General features: G+C 34.2%; 1 protein-coding gene across 1 annotated transcript; it reads right to left on the bottom strand.

The window, feature by feature from the left end:
- Positions 1-1,432: 1,432 nt before the first annotated feature.
- LOC148598877 (5'-deoxynucleotidase HDDC2-like) lies at positions 1,433-26,103 on the bottom strand. The gene is made up of 6 exons (XM_088560936.1): positions 25,977-26,103; positions 24,737-24,861; positions 23,759-23,861; positions 23,053-23,121; positions 21,267-21,405; positions 1,433-5,473 (listed from the first exon to the last, which is right to left on the bottom strand). Exons 1-6 carry the CDS (start codon positions 26,034-26,036, stop codon positions 5,382-5,384), a joined length of 588 nt encoding a protein of 195 aa, XP_088417062.1. The 5' UTR covers positions 26,037-26,103; the 3' UTR covers positions 1,433-5,381.

The following is a 26,103-nucleotide window of genomic DNA, read 5'->3' as shown; positions in this document are numbered from 1 at the left end:
TTAAATTCTACAATTCAATTTAACGTTTTGTATATATTTTTCGTTTGAAGTGAACATTTTGCGTTAACAGTACTAGGGACATCTTTTCCACAGGAATTAATTGACTGGTCGTGGATGGTAAACTAACACAAATGTATGTCTTTCCCGGTGCCCATCGTACTTTTAGTCTCTGGAACCCCAAAACCGAAATTTATTTGCGATATACCCTGAATTAAGTTTACATATTTAAATAAAAATTTAAAAAATCGTTGCATTCAAATGTTATGTAATATCATATTTTACTTCTGGTCTTTATTTATACCATTTCTGGTCTTTCCTGACGAAATCGTACTTTTCATCACTGACGAAATCAAACTAAAACTTATATGGTGAAGTACTCTGATAAATGTAAGCTAGGTGGTAAATTGGCGAAATCTTACGATTTAATTTGAGATTTGTGCGAACTGCTGTCTGACCCTAAAAGCGGCCATGTTTTTTGATGGATCTAAAAGCATAAATTTTATATATGCAAGATACCATAAGGAACAGTCATACCAACTTTCAACTGAATACTGTTCAGTTGTTCCAGAGGAGAAAATATTTGGACAATGCGGTTGACGACATGGTCTATGGCCAGGTGAGCTAAAAGTGGATTTCCAATTTTCGCACAATAACTTATCAAGCTATAGAGCAATCGATGTCTGGACATGCGTTGCACTGCAGCTGTGATTTATAGTTGCTAGGGAAAATGAGAAAAAAAATGGTTTCTCGGACGGATATACGGAACTATGGAACCTAATTCCCATAAATACTTAAGAATCAAAATTTCTTGATAAAATGCACAACTGCATATGGTGTTCTTACTGCATGTCAAGTTTTATGAAATTCTGTTGGATAGTTTCATAGGAGTTGCGATGACAATCAAGCTGATAAATGTTGATTTACGGTTTATTTAAAAAAAATTTCTAAATTTAAAAGGGCACAACTTTTCCTGAAAATTTCCTGACGAGGAACACAACTATGTATATATAACATATAGCATAACTCCAATAAAAATTAAAGAACCAAAATTCCCTGACAATATGAACAACTGCATATGATTTTCTTGCTACGTACCAAGTTCCAGTAATTGCTGTCGAGTAGTTGTAGAAAAGTTGCAGTGACAAAACGGTATCTTATTGTGTTTTACGAACAGACAGACGGACAGCTAGAATGATCTAACTTCTAGAACCTGCTTCTGCAATGAAACTATGGGAAAGTGTATATATCACACCCTCACTTTTTTTTTGAAAAAAAAATGAAATTTTTCGTTGAAAGCTCAGTAAAGTTGTAAGGTTTAAATAAAGTATTGGAAATTTATCAGGCCTTGGGTCAAATGTTTGTTTCAAATAAGATAAGATGCTATACAAGCATCAATAAATTGTTATTTCAAAAATAAAAACGGACACATATACAGGTTTATGTAAAATCAAATTTTTATTTCATGGCATAAACAAACAAATAAACAAATACAACTTACAATATCTCTCAATAACACTTTTGAAAATAAAAAACAATGAAAAAGGCTTACATAACTGGCATTTTTTTCCCTTGAAGAGAATTGCTTCCTTGTAGTTTTTCAGGCAGAGTACCCTGAATTTATGGACAGTTCATGTACGAGCTACCCCCCATTGACACTGTCTCATGAGAGAGATTTTTACATAAGAGCAAATTTGTAATGTAAAAAGTCAATTATGTAGTATTTTTTTCTCAGAAAACAATAACAATATAAACGAAAAACCTATGCCTTACTTGCTTTAAAAGTGCTTTTTGAAATGAAAAGGATAATTAAACCTAAGGCCTAAAATATTAACTGGGTGTGAACTACCTATTTATCTCACCAATCTCCCACTGTGTTCCCTTCATATTCTCCTACAACTCAGAGGTTATGTTCTTCTCTAAGTTAGAACGGTACCAATTTAGGAAATAGCTTGCCAGTAATGCTCTAGAATGGAGGGAGTACCCTTCTCCTTGCCAGTAATGCTCAAGAATGGAAGGAGTACCCTTCTCCTTGCCAGTAATGCTCTAGAATGAAGGGAGTACCCTCAACACATGTACTAAAAAACTTATGAAGTTCTAAATGTGAGTTTAAAATTGCTCACAGACCTTAGTTTAAAGCATTTTTTTTGCAAAAGATTAAGAGTTATTTTTAAGAGTAAATTTATGATGAATCCTAAAATATAATGATAAGGAATGGGACTCATCATCAAAACTAACAGGAAACAGATAATATAACGAATCAAAACAGTACGGTATAACTTAAATAAAAACTAAAATCAGAGACAGAGGAAGTTGAAATTAGTTCTATGGATGGTTTGGAAATACAAAGTGCATGTAGCTAAATGTAAAGTTAAAAAAAACACCACAATTATATAAGTTACATGTATTATAAGTGTAAATACTATGACAGAGATGTATGCATGTTGACCAAGAACACATTCATAAGGCAACAGCTGCAAATTAATGGAACTTGTACAATTGAGTTGTATAATCAAAAGAAATAAAATCACCTTAACCGTGGGCCGAAAAGGTTTAAAAGTTCTAACATCCCTCTGGTTCACAGGGTTCCATCCCTGTATACCCACCCTTCACTGTAGGCCGAACAGGGTTAAAAGTTCTAACATCCCTTTGGTTCACAAGGTTCCACCCCTGTATACCCACCCTTCACTGTAGGCTGAACAGGGTTAGAAGTTCTAACATCCTCTGGTTCAGAGGGCTCAATCCCTGTATACCCACCCTTCACTGTAGGCCGAACAGGGTTAAAAGTTCTAACATCCCTCTGATTCACAGGGTTCCATCCCTGTATTCCCACCCTTCACTGTAGGCTGAACAGGATTAGAAGTTCTAACACCCCTCTGGTTCACAGGGCTCCATCCCTGTATACCCACCCTTCACTGTGAGGGGAACAGGGGTAGAAGTTCTAACATCCCTCTGGTTCACAGGGTTCCATCCCTGTATTCCCACCCTTCACTGTAGGCCAAACAGGGTTAGAAGTTCTAACATCCCTCTGGTTCACAGGGTTCCATCCCTGTATTCCCACCCTTCACTGTAGGCCGAACAGGGTTAGAAGTTCTAACATCCCTCTGGTTCACAGGGTTCCATCCCTGTATTCCCACCCTTCACTGTAGGCCGAACAGGGTTAGAAGTTCTAACACCCCTCTGGTTCACAGGGCTCCATCCCTGTATACCCACCCTTCACTGTAGGCCGAACAGGGTTAAAAGTTCTAACATCCCTCTGGTTCACAGGGCTCCATCCCTGTATACCCCCCCTTCACTGTGAGAGGAACAGGGGTAGAAGTTCTAACATCCCTCTGGTTCACAGGGTTCCATCCCTGTATTCCCACCCTTCACTGTAGGCCGAACAGGGTTAGAAGTTCTAACATCCCTCTGGTTCACAGGGTTCCATCCCTGTATTCCACCCTTCACTGTAGGCCGAACAGGGTTAGAAGTTCTAACACCCCTCTGGTTCACAGGGCTCCATCCCTGTATTCCACCCTTCACTGTGAGGGGAACAGGGTTAAAAGTTCTAACATCCCTCTGGTTCACAGGGTTCCATCCATGTATACCCACCCTTCACTGTGGGTGAAACACTTCCAATTGGAAATAAGATATTAAAAATACAATTAGATAACAGAGTATAAATAACAACAGATGGCTATAAAAAGAGACAGACATGATATACATTTAATGTGTAAATGGTCATTTTTTTGTGTTTTTCAGGGGAAGAAATATGTAAATTAGCCACTAGTCCATCAGGGAAGTTTGGCATAACTGAACTGGTCCAGAGTAAAGCTTACTGGTCCTATGATATGTTTAACAGGAAAAAAACATCATAAATTAGATATCATTATAATGGAATACATCTCGTTGGGCCCCGCTGTGGTAAAATCCTGTACATAAGCTATGCACAACCCATTCAATTTATCATGCAAAACTCATTACAAAGTACAGCCAAGACACAAAACAGTCATGCAAAAATCATTTGTTTGACATTGAGGTAAAAGTTCAAGGTCAATTGTCACCATCCATGTTAAGCTGATCTACCCTCCTGCCATATCAAAACACACCAAAAGACAAAGAGTTTACAATTTACCTGCTGGTATAAGATGTATTTCAGCGATATTTAGTCATTAAAAATTTTAAATGCATTGCACAAACTGATTGAAATTTTAAAAAAATAAATATACATGTACAAATGTAGATGTGGAAATAGAAAAAATACAATGAGGTAATTAAATTTGTAAAATGCTTATTATTCAAAACTAAATGAACTTTAAAAAGGCAGTGATTATTCTCGAAAGACTTATGTGATACTAGATAAAAATAAGGCATAGTTATAAAAAGGCAATATAAGACTAAATAAAAGTCAGGTAAGACATCTCAAAAGAGTTCAAAATTTAAATAATAGAAATGTAAGTGTACAGTAAAACCTGCCTAAACCAAACCCTGTATAATTAGAAATCTGTGTAAACCAGGCACTTTTAAGGTTGTATTATACAACCTAGTAATTTGAACACCTGCCTTAATCATACAAGTTATTTAAGTCCTGAAGGAGTTGGGTTTAAGAGGGTTTTACTGTACGTTGGGTTTAGGAGGGTTTCACTGTTGTATTGTGGGTAATTTTCACAGATTCCAAATTTTCCAATGTGTATTTTTGCTGTCTTTATTTTTCACCATTTCAAATATTATTGAATGAAAATTATATGTAAAATATCTGGAGTTAAATTAGGCCATTTCTAAAATTTCACAAATATAGAAAAATAAGAACCTTGCAAAAAGTTCCTGCTTTACAGTATTGAAACATACTTAATATGTTTATGAGGTGTTTATGAGAAATTAAAACAAACATTGATTTTCATTAATACATCAAGGCAAAAATTGGCTGCAACTCAACATGTACATTAAAGGCAGTGATTTTAAACACTTTGCATGTTATATATACATGTAAATATATGAGCAACATTTGACAGTTTATAAACAATTACAATTATATGGCAAAAAAATTATGGAGTGCTTTAAAGATGACCAGATCTGAATACATGAAACTTCTTTGGATTTTAGCTATGCCCAAGTTTCAATGGTGGAACTTGGAACCTAGTGAGAAAATAATATTGTAAATGTTCTTAGTCCACACTATATTGAATAGCAATGCTGATAAATTATATCTTGTTCATTCTGTAGCCAATGTAACGAATGAAGACTTATAAATTTTGGTAATTTCTAAAAAAAGTCCACCATGTTTGAGTGAAAATGGCAAAGTTGACATGATCAGTACTGTATATGAACACATACAAATGCCACATTCTGCAGCATAAAAAACATTGCATTGTTCCAGTTAAACCAATTGCTAGTTATCTGTATCATCATGACCCTTTGGTTTCGTCCTTTTCATACTTTTCTCTAATTTCTTCCAACTCTTTGACCCAGTCTTGTACTTGATTTGTCTTGAATTTCCCTGCAATAAAAATAAAAACAACTTCTCTAATTTTGCTTCAATTTTCATACTGCTTGACCGGTGTGGAAAAAAATATTCTCATTACCGTACTAGTGACTTTTTTGTTCTCAGAGTTAGATTGGTTTAGAAATCAATTGTCTTGGACTCCATCTTGAATCAACTCGATTGCCATTGTAGTTATATTTCAGTTAAATGAGATAATTTTGGTGTTTTCTTACCTTAAATAAGAATTATTATGGGACTCATGAAGATTTGAATTGAAAAAACCTTTGAAATCATCTGGTTTCTTTTGTTTGGAATGTTTCCTACGAACTCAAATCATAACATTTCGCACGCTTTTCATTTTTGGGTATTTCTGACGTTTTTAGGGCATTTGATAAACAAAATCTACATTCAAAGCTTGTTGATTATGAATTTCTCACATCTCGTGAAATAAATTTTATAGTTTGAATAGCTAGGCAAGCCTCACGAAGTATCAGGGCTGAGGTCAGACTGAGATCAGAAAATTTATTTATTTTTAGGAGGTGTAGGTCAGATTTTTTTACTTTAAACTTATTTAGGGCTAGAATATTTATTTCTTAAAACTCCCCCCCTCTCTGATACAGTGAAAATTTTAGCTTACACACTAAAAAGACTTAGTGGAATATTTTTGTGTAAAAAACAAAGATGTCTTTACCCAGACAAAAATGATTAACAAACTATAATATTTACATGTCAAAATAATAACACAACTTGAAAGTATTGTTTCTTTTCAACTATTAATAATTTCTTACATAATGATACAATAGCCTTTAATGGTCAGAATTTTAAGTTGTCAAAACATGTGGCCAAAATCTCATGCAAAGAAAACAGAAAATTCAACTGTTTTTCCCTAATTATGCAAAATATTCACATTTTGACTCAATTTAGTACTAAGGTTTCCAATTAAACAAATTGCGAAAAAGGTTTTGCCAGGTTTTTTTTAAAATATTTTGCAAAATCGAAACAGATTAGACTAAATTTGATATAAACTGAGCATATTTCTGTTTATTTTACAAGTTTTTAATATGGTTCTTTTTTAATTAGTTGTTGTCTTTCCCAATGGGTTTTGAGTGATTTTTATATCGTTATGGCAACCCTTCAATGTAATTGTAACATTGTCCACATGTACATGGATAAATGTATATGCATAATTTAGAAACTACAAAAAATGATATTGATCAGACAAGCTTAAAATTATTTAAATACATGTACTGGTAACCAACTTATTTTTGCTTGTAAAGCAACAAAAAAAAACAAAAAAATGAATCACCACAATAAAATCCCTTCATTTTAAAGAATATATATGTTAGAGTGTAACACCCAGAGTCAAATAATAGAGAACTGAGGCAAAAAAATATATGTCTCTGTCTGGCTACCCAAACTACCCTAATTTTCGTATCTATCCTAAACATTTTATGGTCTTTTTGACTCAAGCACCAATAAAAACAGATTGTTTCCCCACTAACTCAATGTAAAATTTTTTTTTTTTTAAATTCAATAATTTTCCTACCTACATGATCTATCCTATTTTTTCTCGCTGGTAGCATGAAACAAGACTATTAATTTTTGGAGGCCTAATCTTGCAGTGATTTAGCTAGCGCTCGCCATTTTCACCATTGACGAATGATTTTCTTGATATTTTGCTCCCCCATAAAAAAAATATCGGTAAAAAAGCCTCTGATGTTCCAATGACCCCATAATTGACAACTTTATTACCTTTCCCAAGCCAATTAGGGTTTTACAATAAACAATCATGACCAATGTTTTGATTGCATCACCTTTGATCACACCTTGCTTGATCACCTGGTTGAGGCTAAATATCCCGACGAACAAATTAACGGTAATGATTTGTTTGTTGAGCGCTGTGACACGTTCTCAAAGTACTCAAAGTGTCACCGTGAAAGGCGTAAGTGCAAAGTATTCGCAAAAATAAGTTGGTTAATAGATGGAGTTGAAGTCATGTACAGAAAGAACTTTGTTTGATCCAAATCTCCTTCAGATTGATAGTTTTGTTCAGTTAAGGTAAGTATGCGGATTATACAAGGTCTTGAGAAGGTGTTTGGTATAGACATAGGGGCTTGTTTAGGGTGATTTGAAGGGTTTTACTATCAATGGGCAGCACTAGTATGGTGTTATAGTATAACCTGTCAATTTCCATAAAGAAGCCCTTGTGGTTTTAACTGGTTTTTGGGTTCATTAAAGGTTCAGTTTAGACAGGTTTTTGGTTCATCAAAGGTTCAGTTTAGACAGTTTTTGGGGTTCATTAAAGGTTCAGTTTAGACAGGTTTTTGTGTTCATTAAAAAATCAGTTTAGACAGGTTTTGGGTTCATTAAAGGTTCAGTTTAGACAGGTTTTTGAGTTCATTAAAGGTTCAGTTTAGACAGGTTTTGGGTTCATTAAAGGTTCAGTTTAGACAGGTTTAGGTTCATTAAAGATTCAGTTTAGACAGGTTTTTGGATGATTAAAGAATCGGTTTAGACAGGTTTTGGAGTTCATTAAAGGATCAGTTTAGACAGGTTTTGAGTTCATTAAAGGTTCAGTTAAGACAGTTTTTGGGGTTCATTAAAGGGTCAGTTTAGACAGGTTTTTGTGTTCATTAAAAATTCAGTTTAGACAGGTTTTGGGTTCATTAAAGGTTCAGTTTAGACAGGTTTTTGGGTTCATTTAAGGTTCTGTTTAGACAGGTTTTTGGGTTCATTAAAGGTTCAGTTTAGACAGGTTTTGGGTTCATTAAAGGTTCAGTTTAGACAGGTTTTTGGATCATTAAAGGTTCTTGGGTTCATTAAAGGTTCAGTTTAGACAGATTTTTGGATCATTAATGGTTCTGTTTAGACAGGTTTTTGGATCATTAAAGGTTCAGTTTAGACAGGCTTTTGGGTTCATTAAGGGTTCAGTTTAGTCTGTTTTTAATGTAATGGTATCAACACCACACTAACTTACTACTCTATATCTGCCTTACACTTGTTTGATGAGAACAAAAATGTAAGTATGTGTCAGAAATTTAATACCTATAAGTGACATGCATTCGGTTTTTTACAGACATAAGTTTTCATTGACTTCTCACACCACACCCAAGAAAATTGCCACTGGAATTATCTATCTTCCACTTAATGTGCAAGTAGCGTGTTTCTGAAATGTGGACAAAGACTGGATTTGATACATTTCTACAATTCTTTTTATAAGTGAATTCAGATAAAATCAGAGTTACCATTTATTGAATATTATAAGACTAAGAATTTTAATATATTCAATAAAAAATGTTATACTGTGAAAGTACTTAAATTCGTGGAAATCAATTTTCATGGATTAGGGAAGAAACACAATTTTGTGGATTTTTGAATTCGTGGTTTTGAGGTCATTATACACATCAATGAGATTCTCCTTTAATTTGCCTACCCACGAAAACCATGAAAATTTGTACCCCACGAACAATAGTACTTTCACAGTATGTACATTACAAATCATGTATTATAAAAAACATGTTTAAAGCTGATTAACAATTCTAAAGGAGTAGGTTCAGAAAATATCAAAATCAGCCAAAAAAACTTAAGTGTTTAAAATAAATTTGAAAATTGCATAAGTTACTAATTGAATATGTGCCTTTCATGAAAAAACAAAGTTTCATTGCTGTTAATGCATGTCTTGAACTAAAATTGTTGATGAAAATAACACAAAATCTAAAAATCTAGCTCAATTGTGCTAAAATAGCTTATTTCATGAGACATCTTTATGTAGAAAATATAGAGTGCATATGTCAAACTCTTTGATATTTATACAAAAATAGCCTTCTGTACCATCACAACTTCTAACAAAAGATTTTGTTGTTCATAACTTGCACTGTATTTTTGGATTAAAAAACTACCCATAATCCACAGATTTTTGTGAAAGTTCTTTGAAAACTACGTAGAAGTAGAGTTTTGTGCCCACCTTGTGACAAAATTATCATGCAACAGCATGTATTTTCTGTATATTAGTATTCAGACAGTATTTTAGCTTTAAATAGGCAAATTGAAAATTTCAAATAGTTAGTTGAAACTTCGGTAAAATTGTAGGCCAGAAACTAGTGTTAGTGAATTTACCCCTTTGTATAATAAAAAAAAATATTGATACCAGTCCAACCTCCAGTCCTTATTTCACACACAGCCAAAATTGACTTAACTTTATGACACTTGTAAACCACTTGTCCAAATAATTCTGAATTTATGTGAATATAATTGCACATTACTTTAAATCCTCTTTGTGGACCACTTACAATACTTTAGCTTAAGACAAACAATTTGGATAAGAGGTGTTAACAAATGCATAATAGAAAATCTGCATTAACTTAAAATAGTATTTTAAATGCTAACAAATTTTCTTAACATACCATTGACATTTAATGGAGAGAGAAATGAACTGATATAAGCATTCCTAGACTGTTCTATTTGTTAATCCCTATTACACAAGCAATAACGTTTGATGTTTGTGGAAGTTTTAATGATTCATCGGTTTTCCACTTGGTTTTGACAAGAACAAATTAGAATAAAAGAATTTTCAAAAGAGTTTGTGTTTATTTTTGTACTGGTTAATAGTTCCAAGCTTCTAAAGACATTCTTTTATTGCGATTTCAAATTATCATTTGGCAAAATGCTGATATATCTATAATAGATTTATTCACCTTAAGTCATTATAAATGTAAGATGGGAGGTGATACATGCATGTCAAAAACAAATTCAAAGACAGTTACAGACCATACAACCAGTCTTGTTTACAGACCATACAATACGACTTGTTTACAGACCATACAACCATTCTTGTTTACAGACCATACAATCAGTCTTGTTTACAGACCATACAATCCGTCTTGTTTACAGACCATACAACCAGTCTTGTTTACAGACCATACAATCAGTCTTATTTACAGACCATACGATATGTCTTGCTTACAGACCATACAATCAGTCTTGTTTACAGACCATACAATCCGTCTTGTTTACAGACCATACAACCAGTCTTGTTCATAAACCTTACAATACTACTTGTTTACAGACCATACAATCCGTCTTGTTTACAGACCATACAACCAATCTTGTTTACAGACCATACAATCAGTTTTGCTTACAGACCATACAATCAGTCTTGTTTACAGACCATACAATCAGTCTTGTTTACAGACCATACAATCAGTCTTGTTTACAGACCATACAATCCGTCTTGTTTACAGACCATACAACCAGTCTTGCTTACAAACCATACAACCAGTCTTGTTTACAGACCACACAATCCGTCTTGTTTACAAACCATACAATCCGTCTTGTTTACAGACCATACAACCAGTCTTGTTTACAGACCATACAATCTGTCTTGTTTACAAACCATACAATCCGTCTTGTTTACAGACCATACAACCAGTCTTGTTTACAGACCATACAATCCGTCTTGTTTACAGACCATACAATCCGTCTTGTTTACAGACCATACAACCAGTCTTGTTTACAGACCATACAACCAGTCTTGTTTACAGACCATACAATCCGTCTTGTTTACAGACCATACAATCAGTCTTGTTTACAGACCATACAATCAGTTTTGCTTACAGACCATACAATACGACTTGTTTACAGACCATACAACCAGTCTTGTTTACAGACCATACAATACGACTTGTTTACAGACCATACAACCAATCTTGTTTACAGACCATACAATCAGTCTTGTTTACAGACCATACAATCAGTTTTGCTTACAGACCATACAACCAGTCTTGTTTACAGACCATACAATCAGTCTTGTTTACAGACCATACAATCAGTTTTGTTTACAGACCATACAACCAGTCTTGTTTACAGACCATACAATACGACTTGTTTACAGACCATACAACCAGTCTTGTTTACAGACCATACAATCAGTTTTGTTTACAGACCATACAATACGACTTGTTTACAGACCATACAATCAGTTTTGTTTACAGACCATACAATCAGTTTTGCTTACAGACCATACAACCAGTCTTGTTTACAGACCATACAATACGACTTGTTTACAGACCATACAATACGACTTGTTTACAGACCATACAACCAGTCTTGTTTACAGACAATACAATCAGTTTTGTTTACAGACCATACAATACGACTTGTTTACAGACCATACAATACGACTTGTTTACAGACCATACAATCAGACTTGCTTACAGACCATACAACCAGTCTTGTTTACAGACCATACAATCAGTCTTGTTTACAGACCATACAATCTGTCTTGTTTACAGACCATACAATCCGTCTTGTTTACAGACCATACAACCAGTCTTGTTTACAGACCACACAATCCGTCTTGTTTACAAACCATACAATCCCTCTTGTTTACAGACCATACAACCAGTCTTGTTTACAGACCATACAATCCGTCTTGTTTACAGACCATACAACCAGTCTTGTTTACAGACCATACAATCAGTCTTATTTACAGACCATACGATATGTCTTGCTTACAGACCATACAATCAGTCTTGTTTACAGACCATACAATCCGTCTTGTTTACAAACCATACAATCCGTCTTGTTTACAAACCATACAATCTGTCTTGTTTACAGACCATACAACCAGTCTTGTTTACAGACCATACAATCAGTCTTGTTTACAAACCATACAATCCGTCTTGTTTACAGACCATACAACCAGTCTTGTTTACAGACCATACAATCAGTCTTGTTTACAGACCATACAACCAGTCTTGTTTACAGACCATACAATCCGTCTTGTTTACAGACCATACAACCAGTCTTGTTTACAGACCATACAATCAGTCTTGTTTACAGACCATACAACCAGTCTTGTTTACAGACCATACAATCCGTCTTGTTTACAGACCATACAATCCGTCTTGTTTACAAACCATACAACCAGTCTTGTTTACAGACCATACAATCCGTCTTGTTTACAGACCATACAACCAGTCTTGTTTACAGACCATACAACCAGTCTTGTTTACAGACCATACAATCCGTCTTGTTTACAGACCATACAATCAGTCTTGTTTACAGACCATACAATCAGTCTTGTTTACAGACCATACAATCAGTTTTGCTTACAGACCATACAATACGACTTGTTTACAGACCATACAACCAGTCTTGTTTACAGACCATACAATACGACTTGTTTACAGACCATACAACCAATCTTGTTTACAGACCATACAATCAGTCTTGTTTACAGACCATACAATCAGTTTTGCTTACAGACCATACAACCAGTCTTGTTTACAGACCATACAATCAGTCTTGTTTACAGACCATACAATCTGTCTTGTTTACAGACCATACAATCCGTCTTGTTTACAGACCATACAATCCGTCTTGTTTACAGACCATACAACCAGTCTCGTTTACAGACCACACAATCTGTCTTGTTTACAAACCATACAATCCCTCTTGTTTACAGACCATACAACCAGTCTTGTTTACAGACCATACAATCCGTCTTGTTTACAGACCATACAACCAGTCTTGTTTACAGACCATACAATCAGTCTTATTTACAGACCATACGATATGTCTTGCTTACAGACCATACAATCAGTCTTGTTTACAGACCATACAATCCGTCTTGTTTACAGACCATACAACCAGTCTTGTTTACAAACCATACAATACGACTTGTTTACAGACCATACAATCCGTCTTGTTTACAGACCATACAACCAATCTTGTTTACAGACCATACAATCAGTTTTGTTTACAGACCATACAACCAATCTTGTTTACAGACCATACAACCAGTCTTGTTTACAGACCATACAACCAGTCTTGTTTACAGACCATACAATCCGTCTTGTTTACAAACCATACAATCTGTCTTGCTTACAGACCATACAACCAGTCTTGTTTACAGACCATACAATCAGTCTTGTTTACAAACCATACAATCCGTCTTGTTTACAGACCATACAACCAGTCTTGTTTAGAGACCATACAATCAGTCTTGTTTACAGACCATACAACCAGTCTTGTTTACAGACCATACAATCCGTCTTGTTTACAGACCATACAATCCGTCTTGTTTACAAACCATACAACCAGTCTTGTTTACAGACCATACAACCAGTCTTGTTTACAGACCATACAATCCGTCTTGTTTACAGACCATACAATCAGTCTTGTTTACAGACCATACAATCAGTCTTGTTTACAGACCATACAATCAGTTTTGCTTACAGACCATACAATACGACTTGTTTACAGACCATACAACCAATCTTGTTTACAGACCATACAATCAGTCTTGTTTACAGACCATAAAATCAGTTTTGCTTACAGACCATACAACCAGTCTTGTTTACAGACCATACAATCAGTCTTGTTTACAGACCATACAATCAGTTTTGTTTACAGACCATACAACCAGTCTTGTTTACAGACCATACAATACGACTTGTTTACAGACCATACAACCAGTCTTGTTTACAGACCATACAATCAGTTTTGTTTACAGACCATACAATACGACTTGTTTACAGACCATACAACCAGTCTTGTTTACAGATCATACAATCAGTTTTGCTTACAGACCATACAACCAGTCTTGTTTACAGACCATACAATACGACTTGTTTACAGACCATACAATACGACTTGTTTACAGACCATACAACCAGTCTTGTTTACAGACCATACAATCAGTTTTGTTTACAGACCATACAATACGACTTGTTTACAGACCATACAATACGACTTGTTTACAGACCATACAATCAGACTTGCTTACAGACCATACAACCAGTCTTGTTTACAGACCATACAATCAGTCTTGTTTACAGACCATACAATCTGTCTTGTTTACAGACCATACAATCCGTCTTGTTTACAGACCATACAATCCGTCTTGTTTACAGACCATACAATCCGTCTTGTTTACAGACCATACAATCAGTCTTGTTTACAGACCATACAACCAGTCTTGTTTACAGACCACACAATCCGTCTTGTTTACAAACCATACAATCCGTCTTGTTTACAGACCATACAACCAGTCTTCTTTACAGACCATACAATCCATCTTGTTTACAAACCATACAATCTGTCTTGTTTACAGACCATACAACCAGTCTTGTTTACAGACCATACAATCAGTCTTGTTTACAAACCATACAATCCGTCTTGTTTACAGACCATACAACCAGTCTTGTTTACAGACCATACAATCAGTCTTGTTTACAGACCATACAACCAATCTTGTTTACAGACCATACAATCCGTCTTGTTTACAGACCATACAATCCGTCTTGTTTACAAACCATACAACCAGTCTTGTTTACAGACCATACAATCAGTCTTGTTTACAGACCATACAATCCGTCTTGTTTACAAACCATACAACCAGTCTTGTTTACAGACCATACAACCAGTCCTGTTTACAGACCATACAATCCGTCTTGTTTACAGACCATACAATCAGTCTTGTTTACAGACCATACAATCAGTCTTGTTTACAGACCATACAATCAGTTTTGCTAACAGACCATACAATACGACTTGTTTACAGACCATACAACCAGTCTTGTTTACAGACCATACAATACGACTTGTTTACAGACCATACAACCAATCTTGTTTACAGACCATACAATCAGTCTTGTTTACAGACCATACAATCAGTTTTGCTTACAGACCATACAACCACTCTTGTTTACAGACCATACAATCAGTCTTGTTTACAGACCATACAATCAGTTTTGTTTACAGACCATACAACCAGTCTTGTTTACAGACCATACAATCAGTTTTGTTTACAGACCATACAATACGACTTGTTTACAGACCATACAACCAGTCTTGTTTACAGACCATACAATCAGTTTTGCTTACAGACCATACAACCAGTCTTGTTTACAGACCATACAATACGACTTGTTTACAGACCATACAATACGACTTGTTTACAGACCATACAACCAGTCTTGTTTACAGACCATACAATCAGTTTTGTTTACAGACCATACAATACAACTTGTTTACAGACCATACAATACGACTTGTTTACAGACCATACAATCAGACTTGCTTACAGACCATACAACCAGTCTTGTTTACAGACCATACAATCAGTCTTGTTTACAGACCATACAATCTGTCTTGTTTACAGACCATACAATCCGTCTTGTTTACAGACCATACAATCAGTCTTGTTTACAGACCATACAACCCGTCTTGTTTACAGACCACACAATCCGTCTTGTTTACAAACCATACAATCCGTCTTGTTTACAGACCATACAACCAGTCTTGTTTACAGACCATACAATCCGTCTTGTTTACAAACCATACAATCCGTCTTGTTTACAGACCATACAACCAGTCTTGTTTACAGACCATACAATCAGTCTTGTTTACAAACCATACAATCCGTCTTGTTTACAGACCATACAACCAGTCTTGTTTACAGACCATACAATCAGTCTTGTTTACAGACCATACAACCAGTCTTGTTTACAGACCATACAATCCGTCTTGTTTACAGACCATACAATCCGTCTTGTTTACAAACCATACAACCAGTCTTGTTTACAGACCATACAATCAGTCTTGTTTACAGACCATACAATCCGTCTTGTTTACAGACCATACAATCAGTCTTGTTTACAGACCATACAATCAGTCTTGTTTACAGACCATACAATCAGTTTTGCTTACAGACCATACAATACGACTTGTTTACAGACCATACAACCAGTCTTGTTTACAGACCATACAATACGACTTGTTTACAGACCATACAACCAATCTTGTTTACAGACCATACAATCAGTCTTGTTTACAGACCATACAATCAGTTTTGCTTACAGACCATACAACCAGTCTTGTTTACAGACCATACAATCAGTCTTGTTTACAGACCATACAATCAGTTTTGTTTACAGACCATACAACCAGTCTTGTTTACATACCATACAATACGACTTGTTTACAGACCATACAACCAGTCTTGTTTACAGACCATACAATCAGTTTTGTTTACAGACCATACAATACGACTTGTTTACAGACCATACAACCAGTCTTGTTTACAGACCATACAACCAGTCTTGTTTACAGACCATACAATCAGTCTTGTTTACAGACCATACAATACGACTTGTTTACAGACCATACAATCCGTCTTGTTTACAGACCATACAATCCGTCTTGTTTACAGACCATACAATACGACTTGTTTACAGACCATACAATCCGTCTTGTTTACAGACCATACAATCAGTCTTGTTTACAGACCATACAATACGACTTGTTTACAGACCATACAATCCGTCTTGTTTACAGACCATACAATACGACTTGTTTACAGACCATACAATCCGTCTTGTTTACAGACCATACAATACGTCTTGTTTACAGACCATACAATCAGTCTTGTTTACAGACCATACAATACAACTTGTTTACAGACCATACAATGCGTCTTGTTTACAGACCATACAACCAGTCTTGTTTACAGACCATACAATCAGTCTTGTTTACAAACCATACAATCCGTCTTGTTTACAGACCATACAATCAGTTTTGTTTACAGACCATACAACCAAACTTGTTTACAGACCATACAAGCAGTCTTGTTTACAGACCATACAACCAGTCTTGTTCACAGACCATACAATCCGTCTTGTTTACAGACCATACAACCAGTCTTGTTTACAGACCATACAATCAGTCTTGTTTACAGACCATACAATCAGTCTTGTTTACAGACCATACAACCAGTCTTGTTTACAGACCATACAATCAGTTTTGCTTACAGACCATACAACCAGTCTTGTTTACAGACCATACAACCAGTCTTGTTTACAAACCATACAATCCGTCTTGTTTACAGACCATACAATCCGTCTTGTTTACAGACCATACAACCAGTCTTGTTTACAGACCATACAATCCGTCTTGTTTACAGACCATACAATCCGTCTTGTTTACAAACCATACAACCAGTCTTGTTTACAGACCATACAATCCGTCTTGTTTACAGACCATACAACCAGTCTTGTTTACAGACCATACAACCAGTCTTGTTTACAGATCATACAATCAGTATTGTTTACAGACCATACGATATGTCTTGCTTACAGACCATACAATCAGTCTTGTTTACAGACCATACAATCAGTTTTGCTTACAGACCATACAATCAGTCTTGTTTACAGACCATACAATCCGTCTTGTTTACAGACCATACAACCAGTCTTGTTTACAGACCATACAATCCGTCTTGTTTACAGATCATACAATCAGTCTTGTTTACAGACCATGCAATAGGACTTGTTTACAGACCATACAATCAGTCTTGTTTACAGACCATACAAAACGACTTGTTTACAGACCATACAAAACGACTTGTTTACAGACCATACAATCCGTCTTGTTTACAGACCATACAATACGTCTTGTTTACAGACCATACAATCAGTCTTGTTTACAGACCATACAATACGACTTGTTTACAGACCATACAATCCGTCTTGTTTACAGGCCATACAATCAGTCTTGTTTACAGACCATACAATCCGTCTTGTTTACAGACCATACAATCAGTCTTGTTTACAGACCATACAATATGACTTGTTTACAGACCATACAACCAGTCTTGTTTACAGACCATACAACCAGTCTTGTTTATAGACCATACAATCTGTCTTGTTTACAGACCATACAATCCGTCTTGTTTACAGACCATACAACCAGTCTTGTTTACAGACCATACAATCAGTCTTGTTTACAAACCATACAATCCGTCTTGTTTACAGACCATACAATCAGTTTTGTTAACAGACCATACAACCAATCTTGTTTACAGACCATACAACCAGTCTTGTTTACAGACCATACAATCAGTTTTGTTTACAGACCATACAACCAGTCTTGTTTACAGACCATACAATCAGTCTTGTTTACAAACCATACAATCCGTCTTGTTTACAGACCATACAACCAGTCTTGTTTACAGACCATACAATCAGTTTTGCTTACAGACCATACAACCAATCTTGTTTACAGACCATACAACCAATCTTGTTTACAGACCATACAATCAGTTTTGTTTACAAACCATACAATACGACTTGTTTACAGACCATACAATACGACTTGTTTACAGACCATACAACCAGTCTTGTTTACAGACCATACAATCAGTTTTGCTTACAGTCCATACAATCTGTCTTGTTTTTCATTCAGTTATTGCAATTTTTGAGATATAAACTTTGTGTATGAAATTGGTACTGGGTAAGAGTTATCCTTCTTGATTTGGTTGATTATGTGGAAAATGAATGTATAGTTTTCTCCAACAAACAGATCTGTATGCCGAAAAGACTATAGTTACTGGTATGTAAAAACGCATGGAGTGCCTTTGTCAATTATTTTTTCATGAATCTAATTTTAAAGAACACGAAAACTAGACAGAGCAAAAATTTCCCCAAAAAGTTAGGAGTATTTGATCTGTAAAAAAAACAATCTATTAGGAAATTGGTGTTAAATATAATGTCTGCCTTCCCCTTAGTCTTTGTCTTAGTAAAATATATTTGTATGCTTCAAAAGGCAAATTACAGGTAAGATTGCTTACTTAGCAAAACATTCTGATACCCTTATTAGGAATTAATTTGATGAATGAAAGAATTGCCAGTATTTAATCTGTCAGTTTCAGAGCTCATCATTAAAATTGATTGAAAGAAAGCATGTATATGTGGCATCATGCATATAAATAAATTCATAAAGGACTCTACTGTGTTCCTCACCAGAATAACATCTAGAATTGGGCATATTCATGATACATACATGTAAAGCATGCTGTTTATTCAACTGATCATTTTCCCAATTAATACAAATACCCCTTTCAGTGCCCCAAAAGACACCATTTATTTTTACATGTCATGGTACATTGATCATCAATGTAACGTTACTTTCTACTCTGGAATTTTCAAATTTAAATTGGTATTTTTTTGTACATTGTAAAAGGGAATTTTTTTATGCATTTTTTTCATTAAAATGTGAAATTTAAACACAGCGAAAATTGAATTTGCTATTTTCCCTCACAAACAGCGAAAAAAACTTAATCGAAAATTTCCGGATATACACTTACTAGATTGAAAAAACATCATAAATTTTTAGTTTTGCTGCACCATGAGTTTCTTCTACCATAGGCAGTGTCTGAATTTTATACAGATTGGTACTTGAAGTATTAAGTGTTAATTGTCAAGAAAATTATCTAAACCAAATTACAAACCAGGTGTTGATCCAAAAATTCATAAAAACTGAAAGACTGACAACTTTTAGAACTTTAGAAAAAAAACCTGAGATCGTAAGAGAGAGAGAGAAAATTGTTTGTATAGAGTTGACTTTTATCAAGAAAAAAAATGTCTTAAATATAATTATTTGAGACGAGAAATGACTTTTTTTTTGTCTAAAAAGTCTGTTGGTGAAAAGGCATTTCATAACTACAGCAGACCCATGTCTCCTTTCGGTACTGCAGATCTCTGTCTCCTTTAGGTACTGCAGACCCCTGTCTCCTTTCTGTACTGCAGACTCCTGTCTCCGGTAGGTACAGCAGACCCTTGTCTCCTTTAGGTACTGCAGACTCTTGTCTCCTTTAGGTACAGCAGACCCCTATCTCCTTTAGGTACTGCAGACCCCTGTCTCCTTTAGGTACAGCAGACCCCTGTACTGCAGACCCCTGTCTCCTTTGGGTACTGCAGACCCCTGTCTCCTTTAGGTACAGCAAACTCCTGTCTCTTTTAGGTACTGCAGACCCCTGTCTCCTTTAGGTACAGCAAACCCCTGTCTCCTTTAGGTACTGCAGAATCTCTTTAACCATTTTATTGCTGATCAATATTTATTTTTCAGTCTATGAATGATGTAAAGCTCCTTCATCACTTTTTGGAGCAATAAAATGGATGGAATGATGGACAGACAAGATGATTCCAATATAAATGAACTACCCACTTATTGTATATAATTAAAAATTATTCCACTTAATTGCATATTCCTGTTAATTGCATAGAAACTCAAAGAACAGAAACATTTCCCATCATGTCCATTGAAAAAAAAATTCCTCTTATTTGCATAAAATACAAACAAATATCAGGAAATTCCTCTTCACTGCATAAATATTTTTCAAAATACTAAAATATGTACCTAAATGGGTAAAACAACAATATATCACTAGTGAAATGCCTGAGTTTTATTTAGAAATTTGTTTTACAACAATATTTTTTCTTCCTTTTAATAAGACACTAAGGCAGAAATCAACTAGTGACATAAGAAAGGAATATATTCCACTAAAACAGTGTAGACATCAGAAGTTTTCCCTTGAGGCTTCTGTTAATTGCATATTCCTGTTAACTGCAATTTTTTTTCTGACAAATAAGCGATTAGCAGGACTCCACTGCACTATACTTTTCAGATTTCTGTTTGTTTACTTTCTTAGATTTATCTGCTGGTCCATATAATGTCATATGGACAGGTAGAAAATTGTAAAGACCGCATCACTTTCAAATTAAGAATGTTACATCATAAATTAAGTTTTTTGTTTTTTTCTCTTTTCTTCCACACAAATGATCCAGAGTAAACTACATTTAAAAAGTATAATATAGCTAATAGTTTAATTGCAATATATGGACTGGTTGGTCCCCCCAAAAATATTAAATGGTCTTCAGCTATCCTTCAGTGAGGGCAACCAATCATCCAATATATTCCAATATCATCCTCAGCATCACAAAATTTGTCAAGTCTTGTCAATACATACCTTTTGTACTATCAAAGAATTCCTGTAAAGATCCAGGTTTCTTGGCTAACTGTTCATACTCATGGGCTTGGAAAATCATCTCAAATTTATCTAAGTCTTTTACAAACAGTGCTTCTTCTGATGTCTGATGTTCATATTCCTATGAAAAATACATAATAATTCTATACATGGAAATATGTACAGAACAGTGTTTCTCAGTTTCAAGACATTACAAATCTTCTCTAACACTGCTATTAAGAGAAGAAGAAAGGAGATATTGTAGACATCCAATGGTAAGATTTAAAGTTCTCCATAACAAGGCTCTGTCATGTTTGAGATTTCCTGATGTCATATTTTCTTGCAGAGTTTGAATCATTTTCTGACTCCTAAAATTAATTATGTGATAATTATGCCAATGAAAATTTCTCAAATGAGCTGAGTTAGGGAACATTAAATTTTATCTGATGTCTGTCATTCCTACTCTTGCATTTTCTGGCAGTGTCTGACAACAATTAGGAATGCCCTGTCTGATTTACAAAACCAACGAAAAAGAGGAAATTGACAAAAGCTGAAGTAAACATACAATAAAATAAGAAAAGAAATGGTAAAATCCAGATTTGATGAAATGAAACTCCACTATAAAACAGAAAAAATTGTGTCTGGTACATGTATTCACAAGTTTTAATTGTAATGTTTAACCTCTTCACTAACTTGCCTTATCTTCCAGTGGGAGTACAAGTTCTTTTTTAACCTCTTCACTAATTATATACATGTATAACTAACCTGTAACATGGAGTACAAGATCTTTTCAAATCTTTTCACTAACTAACCCGTAACATGGAGTACAAGTTCTTTTCAAACCTTTTCACTAACTAACTCATAACATGGAGTACAATTTCTTTTCAAACCTCTCCACTAACTAACTCGTAACATGGAGTACAAGATCTTTACTAACCTTTTCACTAACTAACCCATAACATGGAGTACAAGTTCTTTTCAAATCTTTTCACTAACTAATTCATAACATGGAGTACAAGTTCTTTTCAAACCTCTTCACTAACTAACTCTTAACATGGAGTACAAGATCTTTATTAACCTTTTCACTAACTAACCAATAACATGAAGTACAATTTCTTTTCAAACCTCTTCCCTAACTAACTGGTAACATGGAGTACAAGATCTTTACTAACCTTTTCACTAACTAACCGTAACATGGAGTACACGTTCTTTTCAAACCTCTTCACTAACTAACCCATAAAATGGAGAACAAGTTCTTTTCAAACCTTTTCACTAACTAACCCATAACATGGAGTACAAGTTCTTTTCAAACCTCTTCACTAACTAACCCATAACATGGAGTACAATTTCTTTTCAAACCTCTTCACTAACTAACTTGTAACATGGAGTACAAGATATTTACTAACCTTTTCTCTAACTAACACGTAACATGGAGTACAAGTTCTTTTCAAACCTTTTCACTAACTAACTCATTACATGGAGTACAAGTTCTTTTCAAACCTCTTCACTAACTAACCGTAACATGGAGTACACGTTCTTTTCAAACCTCTTCACTAACTAACCCATAACATGGAGTACAAGTTCTTTTCAAACCTCTTTTAACTTACTTACCTCCAACACAGTGAGTACATTTCTTCTCAAACTTTCTTACCTCCAAGAGGGAGTACATTTCTGTTGCAACCTCTACACTACCTTACCTCCCAGAGTGAGTATGCTTCTGTTCCAACCTCTACACTAACTTACCTCCCAGAGTAAGTACATTTCTGTTCCAATCTCTATACTAACTTACCTCCCAGAGTGAGTACAATTCTTTTCCAACCTCTTCACTAACTAAGTCTGATATATGCTTCATTGCCATCTACAAAAAGTGTAGAAAATATAGATACATGTATACAAACACAAATTTACATTGTATATGTATAGTTTTTATGTTTCACAAGAAACAGACATCAAATGTTGAAGTGTGCCCTTAAGATGTGCATAGCAGGTTGATGTAGCTTAGTCTATTTGTTAATTACTATCCTGAATATATAAATTAACTGAATTTCCAGAAGCATGAATCAGTTTTTAAAAGATTATGGCACAGCATTGGTACACAGGCAAATATTAACATTAATTTATTGTGAATTTAATGCTAAATTCACATTAACTTTTTAACGCTAATTAAGCAACAAATATCAAGCAATTAATGTTTAACTGACGTTAACATTTTTTAACATTAAATTGAGGCTTAATGTTCTCAACAAAAAATATTTTACATCACAATAATGAAGGCATATGCAATAACTATTTCCAGTTCATATGTTAATCTAATGTTAAAATTTAAACATCATATTGACAATAATTTAATGTAAAATATTCTTGATGAAAATAAATAAAAATTGCAGTATAACAGACACATTATATCTAAAAACTTTGCAGCAAAATACATAAGATGTGATTTTATTTTGACATGTGTTATATTTATGGAAAAGGGGAGATAATCAAATCTATACCTCTTCTCTCTGTCGTTTTTCTGTTTTATCTATTCTGTCTGATGGTGTTAGGTCTCCAACAATACTCTCTGCCATATCATGGACTAAAGATAACTTTATACATCTAAAAAAAAAGGGAAAAACTTTTAATAAAAAAATATACAGGGACAAGTTATAATATATACATGTACATGTATACTGGAAAAAAATTGCTATATACATGTTCACAGTTACAATGTATTTGCTTTAAACAATTTGTAACAGATATTTTGTTTTTGAAATTCAGTAAACAAAATGTATCTTCTTGTGTGAAATATCTAGTGTGTATTCACAAAAAAATATCTCAATATAAATTTGACATTATGAATCTTGGCAGGAATAGTGGTTAGAAGTACAAATATCAATGTTGTAACTGACTTATATCATGATTTGATATATCAATTCACTAACCTGAAATTATCACCATATCTAAAATTTGTTTGAACAAAAAAAAAACAAAAACATATTGAGGACTTCAAATGGTTGTCATATATAACCAAAATATAATTACTTGTGCCAAAAGACGCTCAGAAATTTAATCTGTCAACAGAACAATTTCCACATTACCATAAAATCTTGGCTTTCTTTGGCCTTCTTGAGGTACATGTACATGTATTTCTGTTATTCACTCTTTCAAATTCATTAATTGATCATTATGTTAGAAATTACATTAACATTAAATGGCCTATGTGTTATGACAGTGTGTACATATTGAAGTTATTAAGCTCAGAAACAACAAAAGTAATAAAATCTACAGTAAAACAACAAAGACAATTCTTAAAAATTACTAAAAAGAATTATAATGACACAAAAAAAATACATTAATTGTAAACCTATTCTGAGTGTAAACAAGGTGAATAAAATATGTGTTGGGGTAAAACTAGTAGTTTTATAATGTCTTATGCACTCCTATTTAAATGTCAATTCAAAATGAACTGAACATTTCTTACACTGACTTACTTAACTCTGTCTAACCCACTATTTGGATCAATAAGAAAAGACATTGTAGCCATCCTATACATGTGATCTGAAACACTTTCTGGTTCATTAACATTCCGTAACACCCAACCTGTTCTCTTAACCCTCTGAAATCAAAAGCAGAAAATTACCTATACATTACAAAAAGTCATTACTAAGTCTGTATCAAAACTTAATCATGAAGAAACTTGTTTCTGAACTTCATGTAAATGTTTGTTGTACATGTAGTTCATCTTACTATAATGTCAGATGTGTATCTTCGTGATTTGTCATTGATTTGTCAGTGGCATATTTCATGATTGTTTATTAGTTGTATACACAATGTACATGTATCCTTACAATGTAAATAAATCCCATATACTATCACAGGACAAGCATATGAATGAGACCATAGTGTTCAATTAAAAAATATATATAATGAACAACCTCGTTGAAAATATTAATGCTACAAATGCCTACATATAGGCAAAAACCAAAAAAAAGTTCAAGCCAATTTAAATATGCAGTTTGTGTGATTTGCATTTGGAATTTAGTGGGTGGCAAATCAGAAAATAGCTTTAAACTGAATCTAAATAGAGATTTTTCATTTTTTGTGAGTGCTTTAACATCCTGACTCACATTTCATGTATTTCGGTACAAGAATGTTAGACAAATTGTAACCCCATTTGAACATATACATGTATACTAATTCCCTACCAACCAGTCCTAACTCTGTCCAATAAATAAAATATGTTTGGCAGAGAAGCAAAACCTAATCTTTGGTGTGATTTTGCTGGCAATCTAACCCATATCTCTTACTCATGACATCAGCATGCAATCACCCACCCTCAGACCACAGAGGTGGTTAATATAGGGATTAGGGGTGACCCATTATAACTGACTCTCACCAACATTAAGAGTGAATTTAAATTCATCAATTGACATAATTCAGTTAAGGTGACACTTCATGTGTTTACTGTAAAAAAAATCATTGTTTTTGAAGGTCTACAGTATCAATAATATGTAATTAGGTTTTTCTCTGTAATCATTTGATACCCTTGATATATTTTGTTGTACAGATGTGCCTTAGTTTTTGTCAAGCTGCCTTCCGTTCACAAATTCTTACTTTCACATAATTTTTATGTACATGTATTATTAATAAAATCTGAAAAATATACTGAAATTTATGACAACAAACTGAGAGGAAAAAGTACTTGTTATAAGAATTATTTCAGTATTGAACCTTAAGTTGTCCCATAAGCGACATGAACTCAAACAATTTTCCAACGTTGGATTTAGCCATAATGCTTTCAGCTTCTTAAGTAAATCATAACAAACTGGTACCCAATCTGGCTCAACTAAATTAAACA

Source organism: Perna viridis, chromosome 14 (genome assembly GCF_037379345.1).
Source record: "Perna viridis isolate PV_CMFRI_1.1 ecotype Kerala chromosome 14, ASM3737934v1, whole genome shotgun sequence".
Lineage (NCBI taxonomy): Eukaryota > Metazoa > Mollusca > Bivalvia > Mytilida > Mytilidae > Perna > Perna viridis.
This window is presented reverse-complemented; position numbering and strand designations above follow the sequence as displayed.